General features: G+C 43.0%; 1 protein-coding gene across 1 annotated transcript in view; it reads left to right on the forward strand.

Moving 5' to 3' along the window:
- Positions 1-13,055, forward strand: part of obscnb (obscurin, cytoskeletal calmodulin and titin-interacting RhoGEF b) — an 821,414-nt gene that overhangs the window by 22,840 nt on the left and 785,519 nt on the right. Inside the window, exons 2-3 of the mRNA XM_060825732.1 lie at positions 2,681-2,950; positions 5,882-6,142. Coding sequence (XP_060681715.1) covers positions 2,681-2,950; positions 5,882-6,142 — 531 coding nt within the window. The remainder of the gene's footprint in view (positions 1-2,680; positions 2,951-5,881; positions 6,143-13,055) is intronic.

Genomic DNA, 13,055 nt, shown 5'->3' on the forward strand with positions numbered 1-13,055 from the left:
CTGATGAGCACAACACAGCTTAGAGATACATGTCTTACTTAATGGATGTTTACTATGTCATTGTCACACTGGTGCCATGTAGCAGTAACTACATGACACCATATGTGCAGTCATGTATCAATTTCTTGGAGATGTAGTCCTCAATGAAGTCAGTGGAGGCAGCCATCAGGCAGGGTGCCCAGGTTCAGTAAGTCAAGGGCAACCTCTGCATGGCATGCATTGTGTCTTAGTCAAGGCAAGTGCCCTGTAAGTGCCACTATCCTCTCTCTCAAGTACAGAGCCACCACTCACTCCAGTACTGCCAAAGCATACAAGGCAAGTGACCAGCAATCAGGGTTTACAGATAGGGGTGTTGTGGCATCAGCAGTCTGAGTGGATGGAATAATGGTCAGGCAACCCCTTGCCTTTGCAGTCCAAGAGGTTGACATTATCAGTTTGGTCCTATCAGACTCCTGGGGTGCCTTGTAAGAGAAAGAGAGGATTTCAGATGCTGGAGATCAGAGTCAAAATGTATGGTACTGGAAAAGCACAACTGGTTAGGTAGCATCCGAGGAGCAGGAGAGTCGATGTTTCGAACATAAGCTCTTAATCAGGAATATGTACATTGTAGTCCAGCAATCACTCTTACAAGGCAAATTAGCAGCAACCAGGATTTACAGGTAGGGATATTGTGGCGTCGTCAATCTGGATTGGTGGATGATGATCTTTGATTAAAGGGAGAAATTGATTATGATGGAACAAATGGATGAGCAGTTTCTGGTGATGCAGGAGTAGGACAGGTGTTGAAGTGAGTGAGTAGGAAGCACAGAGTGTAGGGAGGATTAGTAGCTTAGGAGGTGGGCAAAGGTCATTGAGTGGACATGATCCATGAGCCTTGACAAGAGGTGTATGTTTTGGCAGTATTGCAGCGAGTGGTGGCTCTGTACTTGAGAGAGAAGATAGTGGCACTTACAGTGCAGGATGTAAAAGACCATTTACATTCTTCCTGCACTCCTGGCATCTTGCTTCATCTGAGATGTAACACTGAGCCAATTTGCAATTTATGTTCAGGCTGCCTTGGTTTGGTGATGTGGTCTTGCATTATTAGCCTGCAGCAAAATAGCTTCCCTTCACTCTGTCAACCTGCTCACCAGGGCCTCCAAGTCCCGGTCTGTGGAAGAGGAATGTGCTTTCCTTTGTGCCAGGTCCTCAGTGATAATGGTTGAGCACCAGTGTGAGAGCCTGTACTTGGCTTGCAGCATTTGAAGTGATGTGCAGCCAGTCTTTAAATATGACACCAATAGCGTGAACGCTAGAATGAACCAGTTGTGGCATGTACTTCTGCATCTGGCTGCCTGGTTCCCTGAGAAAGGCACACAAAAGCCTGATTGCTATCAAATGAGATGAAGTGTGTGAAGATTGTGTTGCTACAAGCCACTGCAGACTTGGCAATCTTGGGAATCTCACTTGTCAAACCATTTTAACTGCAAATGGGAAGATTCTACCTTTTGTCTTTATTCATAGAGGCAGATGCTGTATGATTTATTAATTGTGCTGACATCCTGTCTCGACACCTACAATGATTTATGTACATGTACAGCCAGGTCCCTCTGTTTCTGTTTCCTTTTTAGAATTGAACTCTTTAGTTTATGATGTCTCTCTAACTCCTTGCTACCGGAAATGCACACATTTCTGCATTTATATTAATCTACCACTCGTCCACTTATTCCACCAGCTTGTGCTATGTCCTTTTGAAGTTCTGTACTATTTTCATGGTTTACAGCATTCCTGAGTTTTGTATTATTTACAAATGATAAAATTGTGCCATCATCAAGTCCCAGATCATTGATAGATATTAGGAAGAACAGGGATCTTAATGCTGATTCCTGGGGAACTCCATTCTAAATCTTCCTCCAGTCCCAGACATAACTGTTTGTTACTATTCTGTTTCCAGTCACTTAGCCAACTTGTGTGCTACTACATCTTTTCTTCCATGAATTCTAACTTTTCTCATAAGTCTGTGCTACACTTTTCAAAGACCTTTAAACAAGCTTTTTGTAATTCCTTATAAATTATCATTTTATCTTGGCATTCATTTTGCGAAGGAAGTTTCTGTCATCTTAGAGTATGACAGTTAAATGTCATAATTATAAATTGTTATTCAATTCACCTGCTTCATTCAGAATGTCAAATAATGTCTGCAAGCCCATGGCTAAAGAAGGACTGAACTTTTGGTTTTATTTCTTTATTTTTCTATTATATACAATATGAACTGTAATGTTGTACTTTTAATTTATTTCTTTAATTTTCTACTTTGTACCTATGATTTTGTACCTAAGATGTCGCCGGGACCAGCAACTTTGTGCGATTTTCACTGTGCTCTTGTATCCCTGTACTTGAGGACATGTGACAATAAAGCCTAATTCTAATTCTAAAATCCTAAGCATGATAGTTACTGATAGCAAACATTTAGTTCAACCCATTCTGATAAAGGGTACTTAGTTAATTATCACAACCTGGTACCTTTCAACATGCTGCTTGATATATATAAAAATGTACATACTTTCGACATTTTTAGTTTTTTTCTCATTTAATTCAAGTTTTTGGAAGCTAGCATTTCCATCAACACAAAGTTGTGAAGTGTAATAAATAGTAACAGCAATGCTAAGATTCTCAAATGTATGATTATTAACCATTTCAGAACCAAGTGTACCCTTTAAGACCAAACTGAAAGATGTCGAAGTTGTGGAGAAGGAAACAGCAACCCTCCAGTGTGAAGTTCCTATTCCTGCTATACAGGCTAGTTGGTTCCTAGAGGAAACGGAGATAGCCGAGAGCACCAAATATAAAATAGAAGAGGAGGGCACCCTCAGAAAACTTACTATCAAAAATGTTACAACTGATGATGATGCTGTCTATATTTGTGAAATGAAAGAAGGCAGCAGAACAGTTGGAGAGTTGACAGTGAAAGGTAAGATTAATTGCTCTGATGTGTTTGAATGTTGAACACCTTGAACTTAAATGACTATTCAAACATTTTCAACCATTCAGACATAATGGATCCATTATTTACATTATAATGGTCAAGGAAAAGTTATTTTCACAATTCTGTTGGGAGATGGATACTAAATTACAAGCTATGCCTCAGAATAACAGAGTTTACAGCACGATAGAGAGAATCATACAGTACAGAAAAGGTCCTTTAGTTAATCAGATCTGTACTGCTAAAAAAAATGGACCTTTACAGGTTTATTAAGAACATCACAATAATTTGTCAATATCTAGAGTAAAACCTTCCTGACGAAGGGCTTTTGTCCGAAACATAGATTTTCCTGCTCCTCAGCTGCTGTCTGACCTGCTGTGCTTTTCCAGCACCACTCTGATCTAAAACCTTGTGAGTTTACTGGAGAATCTTGTGAAAATCAATAACCGTAACAACTTCCTGACTTTGGTATAGCTTGGTATCAATTGACTAAAGAAATTTATAGAAATTCACAAGCTGTCAAATATCTTCTAAAGATTGAGAGAGCCTTGCATCCTTATTATTCTCAGCTTTAACAGCCTTAGTAATGTTTTTGTGTGTGTCCATGTACACAAAATGTGTTGCTTCCACAATATGACATTGGTCTTGCGGTGCTGTGGTCATGTCTCTGTCCCTGAGCCAGGAGGCTTGGCTTCAAATCCCACCTGCTCCGAAGATGTATAATAACATCTCTGGACTGGTTGATTAGAACATATTGCATATAAACTTATAACAGAAGATTTGGTGTGATGGCCAACAGGCACAGTGAGAAGTTTTATAATGACTGAAGAATGTAAAGTTTTGGATACAGCTTTGGCCTGCCTGATGGAGGAGGAGGGTGTTCTGTATCATGGAGGTGAAAAGAGCCCATTTCACTACCCTGTTCCGCTGTCCTGCGGTAGCGTCTTCTGTTCTTCAACTGACTCCATGTCCTTCCCATTCATCCTGGAAGAATCCTAGCATTATGCCCAGGGCCAAGCACACGTTTTCTCCTAATGACTTCAATAATGTGACCAATAAGGTTGTACTTAATTCATGAATGTTCATGGAAAGTTCTGGTAACATCTTCATGAATGCCCTAGAAAATCTCCCAATCTGTTTCAAAAGCTTTAATTAAACCTTCAAACACAAGTGAACAGTAAAAGATAATTTACTTTTACATGCCACTTAAAATCTTCAGCAATAACTGGTTAACTCCCAATCCCTGACTGCTTTTAGTGGGCATTGAGCCAAGGTTATCCACCAAAACGCTGAATAGCCTTACTGAATGCAAGGAGGAAATTTAAGTGGCATTTAGCTTCACAACAATTGTTTGGGCAGTCTTAACTGACTAAGTTTTTTTAAAAGTGGTAGCTTGCCCCAGAGCAAGCTTTGTTTCAACTTGAGACTCCATCTTCAGTCTCACAGGCTCTTTAACATTTGAAAAAGCTGGCTAAAAGTGTTTCCATGATTGATAAGATAGCAGAAAGCTCTTTGACTCATACCACATTTTACCTTTTGTTTATTCATTTGTGGGATATGGGTGTCACTGGTTGGCCAGCATTTTTTGCCTGTCCGTAGTTGCTTTTGAGAAGGTGCTAGAGAAATGCTTTCTTGAACTGCTGCAGTCCACCTGCTGTGGGTTAACCCACAATGCCGTAGGGGAGGGAATTCCAGGACTTTGACCCAGCAACAGTGAAGGAATGGTGATATGTTTCCAAGTCAGAATAGTGAGTGACTTGGAGGGAACTTGAAGGGAGTGGTGTTCCCATTTATTTGCTACCCATGTCCTTCTAGATGGAAGTGGCCGTGGGTTTGGAAGGTGCTGTCTGAGGATCTTTGTGGAATTTTGCAGTGCATCATGTAGATAGTACACACCACTACTGCTGAACATCAGGAGGAGGAGGGAGTGGATGCTTGTGGATTTAATGCCAATCAAGTGGACTACTTTTTCCCGAATGTTGTCAAGCTTTTTTGAGTGCTGTTGGAATTGCACTAATTCAGGCATGTAGGGAATATTCCATCATACTCCTAATTTGTGCCTTGTAGAATATGGACAGGCTTTGGGGAGTCAGGAGGTGAGTTAGTTGTTGTAGTATTCCTATCCTTTGACCTGCTCTTGTAGCCATTGTTTATGTGGCGAGTCCAGTTGAGTTTCTAGTCAATGAAACCCCAGGATATTGATAGTAGAGGAGTCAGTGATGAATGTCTGTGCATATATCACAAAGATGATACACTTTCCTGCTTTCCCTTGACGTTGAAAAGATGCCTGTTAGATGGTGTGAGGTTTAGACACTTACTCAAGTCTCTAATCCCTCAAAGTCTTGTTATGTTAGCTATAGTGTGTAGTAATATCAAAGGGAAAATTAGATCATGTGTGAGGTCAGCTACAATTGTAAAGTTACTGAATGAAATTAATTTCAATAAATTAAATAAAAATCAAAAGTTTTCTTTAAAAGTTGATTGCTTTGGTTGTATCATCTAGTATGTGTAGTGCTTGCTTTTCATAGAAACAAATAAGCTCGAGGTTGGAAGAAGACACCTTGGCTCACTGCATCTGTGTTCATATTTGTCTAGAGCCATCCAAACGTAATCCTATTCACCTGTTATCTCCCTATGATTAAATATATTGGTTATGCTGTTGTGCCTGATTATGGATTAAGATTTTAAAAATTGCATTCTTTCAGTTAAAGAAAATAAAAGGGCAAGTTTTAATTATTGTCTTGTGGAAGACATGAATGTGAAATTATACAGAAGACAAAGACTAATGACTTGACTTGCAAAGAATCTGAATGGCAAACTTATAGGTTGCATCTGTTGTGGCCAGGTGTAGAAAGCCTTTGCAGTTTCTAGTTTAGGTTAATTAAGCTGACATTTTTCCTTTCATTTTTTTAAAAACAGGTAACATTGTTAAGAAGCTTCCAAGGAAAACTGCAGTACCAGAAAATGACACTGCCATTTTCTGTGTGGAATTGAACAGTGGCTGTAAGACTATCAGGTGGATAAAGAATGGGAAAGAGCTAGAACCAAATGATAGAACAACCATCGCTGTTTCTGGCAAGCGGCACACTCTTACAATTCGTGAATGCAAATGGGAAGATGTTGGAGAAATTGCTCTTTTGGCAGATGATTCTAGAACCTCAACTCAATTTACATTAACATGTGAGTTTTAAGACTTGCAGTTATTTTTATTTCCTTTTACTTTTCTGCCAAACATGTTTATTTCTGCGGTTGCTTCTAGAAGATTTGAAGACTTCTAAGTCTATAAGTTTTCAGCAATAGTAAAGGTGCCATCAACACAGGTGTTTGTCATACTAGGGATGATAGGTTTAGATTCACACAATCACCGTATAAAGGGAAATGATACCTGAACTCCAAAAATAAATATTTACTGCTGTGCAATCTAAAAGCAACTGGCCTTTCGTTTCAAGCTATTATGTATCAGTTTAGCTTTTATGAGGCTTCAATTTAATTCATTCTGTTCTTGTTTCTGTTATTGCTTGTAGCTAACAAAGGACGTTGAGGAAAATATTAAGTTGAGGAAAATATTCAGAAGGACTAAAAATATAATAAGGAGAGAGAAAAAACACCATGAGGGCAAATTAGTAAGGAATATGGAAACTGACAATAATAACTTATTTGAATATATAAAAGGAAGAGAGAGATCAAAGCAAACATAGGCCCCTTAAAAAATGAATCTGGGAGATAGTTATGGGGGAACAGGGGGTGGCGATGAGGCTCAGTGATTAGCGCTGTCACCTCATAGAACTAGGGATCTGGGTTCAGTTCCATTCTATGGTGACTGTCTGTATGGAATTGGCATATTCTCCCATGTCTGCATGGGTTTCCTCCCACAGTCCAAAGATGTGCAAGTCAGGTGGATTGGCCATGCTAAATTGGCCATAGTGTCCAGAACTGTGCAGGCTGGGTGGGTTAGCCATGGGAAATGCATAGTTACAGGGATGGGTTCGGGGGGATAGGATGCTGTTCGAATGTGTGGACTTGATGGGCCAAATGGCCTGCTCCCACACTGTAGAGGAGTTAAATAGATATTTTGCATCAGTCTTTATGTTGGGAGGCCCTTTGAATATTCCATTTACTATAAAGCGACGGACTCCCACAGCTACCTAGACTACACCTCCTCCCACCTGTCCCCTGTAAAAACGCCATCCCATACTCCCAATTCCTTCGCCTCCGCCGCATCTCCCAGGAGGTCCAATTTCAATACCGAACAACCCTGATGGCCTCCTTCTTCAAAGACTGCAATTTCCCCTCAGACGTGGTTGACGATGCTCTCCACCACATCTCCTCCACTTCCCGCTCCTCCGCCCTTGAACCCCACCCCTCCAATTGCCACCAGGACAGAACCCACTGGTCCTCACCTACCACCCCACCAACCTCCAGATACATTGTATCATCCTCTGTCATTTCTGCCACCTCCAAACAGATCCCACCACCAGGGATATATTTCCCTCCCCACCCCTATCAGCGTTCCGGAAAGACCACTCCCTCCATGACTCCCTCGTCAGGTCCACACCCCCCACCAATCCAACCTCCACTCCTGGCACCTTCCCCTGCAACTGCAAGAAATGCAAAACTTGTGGCCACACCTCCCCCCTCACTTCCCTCAAGGCCCCAAGGGATCCTTCCATATCCGTCAGAAATTCACCTGCACCTCCACACACATCATTTACTGCATCCGCTGCACCCGATGTGGCCTCCTCTACATTGGAAACAGGCCGCCTACTTGCAGAACGTTTCAGAGAACACCTCTGGGACACCCGCACCAACCAACCCAACTGCCCCGTGGCGGAACACTTTAACTCCCCCTCCCACTCCGCCAAAGACATGTAGGTCCTTGGCCGCCTCCATCGCCAGGCCAAGGCAACACGACGCCTGGAGGAAGAGCGCCTCAGATTCTATGATTTTTCTTCTATGATCTTCCGCCTAGGAATCCTCCAACCACAAGAGATGAATGCAGATTTCTCCAGCTTCCTGATTTCCCCTCCCCCCACCTTATCTCAGTCCTAACCCTCGGACTCAGCCCCGCCTTCTTGACCTGCAATCTTCTTCCTGACCTCTCCGCCCCACCCCCTCTCCGACCTATCACCCTCACCTTAACCTACTTCCACCTATCGCATTCCCAATGCCCCTCCCCAAAGTCCCTTCTCCCTATCTTTTATCTTAGCGTGCTTGGCACACCTTCCTCATTTCTGAAGAAGGGCTTATGTCCGAAACGTCGTTTCTCCTGCTTCTTGGATGCTGCCTGACCTGTTGCGCTTTTCTAGCAACACATTTTTCAGCTCTGATCTCCAGCATCTGCAGTCCTCACTTTCTCCTCTATTCCATTAACACTAAGGAAAAGGCGGAGGATTGAAGTTTCATCATCATCACCAGAAAAATAGTATTAGACAAATTAACGGGGCTAAAGACAGATAAGTTGCCTGGCCTTGATGGCTTGCTTCTGAGCATGCTAAAAAGGTAGCCACGGGGATAATGGATGCATTGGTTGTAATTTTCCAAAAATCGTTGGAGAAGTCCCAGAGGATTGGAACACTTAACAACGTGACACCCCTATTCAAAAAGGGAAGGAGGCAAAAAGTGGGTAACCAAACGGTGATTAGCCTAACATCTATTGGAAACATGTTGGTATCAATTATTAAGGCAGTAGTAGCAGCACATTTTGAAAATCAAAATCTAATCAAGAGTCAGCATGGCTTCATGGAAGGGAAGTTGTGCCTGTCTAATTTATTGGATTTTTTCTGAGGAAGTCTCTATCACTTGGATAGAGGGAGATCATACTGGCAGAGATAGAGAATTACCTCATGGTCAGGAAGTAGCAAGTGGAGATAAAGGATCCTTTTCCAGGTTGGCAACACAAGACCATTGGGATTTTAGATTAGATTAGATTACTTACAGTATGGAAACAGGCCCTTCGGCCCAACAAGTCCACACCGACCCTCCAAAGAGCAACTAACCCAGCCCCATTCCCCTACATTTATCCCTTCACCTAACACTACGGGCAATTTAGCATGGCCAGTTCACCTCACCTGCACATTTTTGGACTGTGGGAGGAAACCGGAGCACCTGGAGGGGAAACGGTACAAGTACTGAGACTGTTTACAATATATACTAATGCCTTGGAAGAAGGAAAATTTGCGCAATTGCAAACGACACAAAAATAGGTGGAAAGGCAAGTTGCAAGAGGAATGTAAGCAGTTTGCAGAGAGATGTTGATAGGTTAAGAACATTGAAAAAAAGTTAGCTAAAGGAATATTAAATGGGAAAATGTGAAGTTGTTCACTTTGGAAGGGAGAACAAAAGCACAGTATCACTCAAGTGGAGAAGAAACGCAGAAAGCTGCAACACAATGGGACTTAAGGTGCTTGTGCACAAAACCCAGAATTTAAATACACAACTGCAGCAGATAATCAGGAAGACTAATGGAATGTTAGCCCTTATTTCAGGGGGGTATAAGTATAAAATTAGAGAAGTCTTGCAGCAACTGTACAAGGTGCTGGTGAGACCATATCTGGAGTATTGTGAGCAGTTTTGATCCCCTTACTTAGAGAAAGATGTTATTTCATTGGAGGCAGTTCAGAAAACCTTTCATAGGAAGATCCTCAATATGGACTGGTTGTTTTATGAGCTAATGCTAAAAAGGTTAGGACTTTAATCACTGAAATTTAGAAGAGTGAGAGTGATCTCATTGAAACATGCAGGATACTTAATGGGCTTACCAGAGTAAATGCTGAGAGAGATGTTTCCCTCTTGGTAGAGTTTAGGACCAGAGGGCATGGTCTCAGGATGAAGGGGTGCCAATTTAAGACTGAGGTAAGGAGGGATCTTTTCTCTGAGGGTTGAAAGTCTTTGGAACTCCTTGCCACAGAGAGCTGTGGGAGTAGAGTCCTTATGTTTATTTAAGGCTGAGATAGATAGGTTCTTGAACAGTTGGGGAACTTGGCTATTAAACTAGATTCCCTACAGTGTGGAAACAGACCTTCGGCCCAACAAGTCCACACCGACCCTCTGAAGAGTAACCCACCCAAACCCATTCCCTCTAACTAATGCACCTAACACTATGGGCAATTTAGCATGGCCAATTCACCTGACTGGCGCATCTTTGGACTGTGGTTGGAAACTGGAGCACCCGGAGCAAACCAACGCAGATACGGGGAGAAGATACAAACTCCACACAGACAGTTGCTCGGGGCTAGAATTGAACCTGGGTTCCTGGTGCTGTGAGACAGCAGTGCTAACCATTGAGCCACCGTGTCACCCTGTTAGTCTGAAGGCCAATGGCCTGACACCATTATGGATACTGTTGGGGGGATGACTTACCAGGGGTAAGCAGTGGGGTAGAGGGCTCTGGCACAGAGTCTGTCCCTGCTGCTCAGAAGGGAAAGGGGAAGAGGAGCAGAGCAGTAGTCATTGGGGACTCCATAGTTAGGGGGACAGATAGGAGGTTCTGTGGGGATGAGAGAGACTCATGGTTGGTGTGTTGCCTCCCAGGTGCCAGGGTTCGTGATGTCTCTGATCGTGTTTTTGGGAGCCTTAAGGGGGAAGGGAACAGCCCCAAGTCATGGTCCACATAGGCACCAAAGATATAGGTAGGAAGAGCGATGGGGATTTAAGGCAGAAATTCAGGGATGGAAGCTTGGATGGAAGCTTAGAGATAGGACGAGCAGAGTTGTTGTCTCTGGTTTGTTGCCTGTGCCACATGCTAGTGAGGCAAGGAATAGGGAGAGAGAAGAGTTGAACATGTGGCTACAGGGATGGTATAGGAGGGAGGATTTTGGATACTTGGATAATGGGGCTCTTTCTGGGGTAGGTGGGACCTCCACAAGCAGGATGGTCTTCATCTGAACCAGAGGGGTACCTATATCCTGGGGGGGAAATTTGCTAAGGCTATTGGGGTGGGTTTAAACTAATCCAGCAGGGGGATGGGAACCAAAATTGTAGTTCAAGTATAGAAAAGATTGAGAGTAGGGAGGTCCAAAATCAAGTTTCAGGGATGCAAGATGGCACTGGCAAGTAAGAAGTTGGTTTGAAGTGTGTCTACTTCAATGCCAGGAGCATCGGAATAAGGTGGGTGAGCTAGCAGCATGGCTTAGTACCTGGGACTTCGCTGTTGTGGCCATTTTGGAGACATAGTTAGAGCAGGGACAGGAATGGTTGTTGCAGGTTCCAGGATTTAGATGTTTCAGTAAGAACAGAGAAGATGGTAAAAGAGGTGGAGGTGTGGCTTTGTTGATCAAGGACAGTATTACAGTTGCAGAAAGGATGTTTGGGGACTCGTCAATTGATGTGGTATGGGCTGAAGTTAGAAACAAGAAAGGAGAGGTCACCCTGTTGGGAGTTTTCTATAGGCCTCCAAATAGTTCCGGAGATGTAGAGGAAAGAATAGCAAAGATGATTCTTGGTAGGAGTGAGAGAGACAGAGTAGTTGTCAAGAGGGACTTCAACTTTTCAAATATTGACTGGGATCACTATAGTACGAGTACTAGAGATGGGTCAGTTTTTGTCCAGTGTGTGCAGGAGGGCTTCCTGACACAGTATGTAGACAGGCCAACAAGGGGCGAGGCCACATTAGATTTGGTACTGGGTAATAAGCCCAGCCAGGTGTTAGACTTGGAAGTAGGTGAGCACTTTGGTGATAGCGATCACAATTCTGTTACGTTTACTTTAGTGATAGAAAGGGATAGATATATACCACTGGGCAAGAGTTACAGCTGGGGGAAAGGCAATTATGATACGCTTAGGCAAGATTTAGGAGGCATAGGATGGAGAAGGAAACTGCAGGGGATAGGCACATTAGAAATGTGGAGCTTATTCAAGGAAAAGCTCCTGCGTGTCCTAGATAAGTATGTACCTGTCAGGCAGGGAGGAAGCTGTAGCGCACGGGAGCCGTGGTTTACAAAGGAAGTGGAATCTCTGGTCAAGAGGAAGAAGAAGGCTTGTGTTAGGATGAGATGTGAAGGCTCAGTTAGGGCGCTTGAGGGTTACAAGGTAGCCAAGAAAGACCTAAAGAGAGAGCTCAGAAGAGCCAGGAGGAGACATGAGAAGTTGTTGGCGGATAGGATCAGGGTAAACCTTAAGGCTTTCTATAGGTATTTAAGGAATAAAAGAATGACAAGCATAAGATTAGGGCCAATCAAGGATAGTAGTGGGAAGTTGTGTGTGGAGACAGAGGAGATAGGGGAAGCACTATTGAATACTTTCGAACAATATTCACACTAGAAAACAACAATGTTGTCGAAGAGATTACTGAGATACAGGCTACTAGACTAGGTATGATTGAGGTTCACAAGGAGGAGGTATTAGAAATCCTGCAGAGTGTGAAAATAGAAAAGTCTCCTGGACTGGATGGGATTTATCCTAGGATCCTCTGGGAAGCCAGGGAGGAGATTGCCAAGCCTTTGGCATTGATCTTTAAATCGTCATTGTCTACAGGAATAGTGCCAGAAGACTGGAGGATAGCAAATGTGGTTCCCCAGTTCAAGAAGGGGAGAAGAGACAATCCTGGTAATTATAGACCAGTGAGCCTTACTTCAGTTGTTGGTAAAGTGTTGGAAACGGTTCTCAGAGATAGGATTTATAATCATCTAGAAAATAATAATTTGATGAGGGATAGTCAGCACAGTTTTGTGAAGGGGAGGTCGTGCCTCACAAGCCTTATCGAGTTCTTTGAGAAGGTGACCAAACAGGTAGATGAGAGTAAACCAGTTGATGTGGTGTATATGGATTTCAGCAAGGCATTCGATAAGGTTTCCCACAGTAGGTTATTGTACACAATGCGGACGAATGGGATTGTGGGAGATATAGCAGTTTGGATCAATAATTGGCTTGCTGAAAGAAGACAGAGAGTGGTGGTTGATGGGAAATGTTCATCCTGGAGTCCAGTTACCAGTGGTGTACTGCAAGGGTCGGTGTTGGGTCCACTGCTGTTTGTCATTTTTATAAACGACCTGGATGAGGATGTAGAAGGGTGGGTTAGTAAATTTGCAGACGACACTAAGGCCGTTGGAGTTGTGGATAGTGACAAAGGATGTAGTAGGTTACAGAGAGACATAGA

The sequence above is a fragment of the Hemiscyllium ocellatum genome, chromosome 5 (genome assembly GCF_020745735.1).
Source record: "Hemiscyllium ocellatum isolate sHemOce1 chromosome 5, sHemOce1.pat.X.cur, whole genome shotgun sequence".
Lineage (NCBI taxonomy): Eukaryota > Metazoa > Chordata > Chondrichthyes > Orectolobiformes > Hemiscylliidae > Hemiscyllium > Hemiscyllium ocellatum.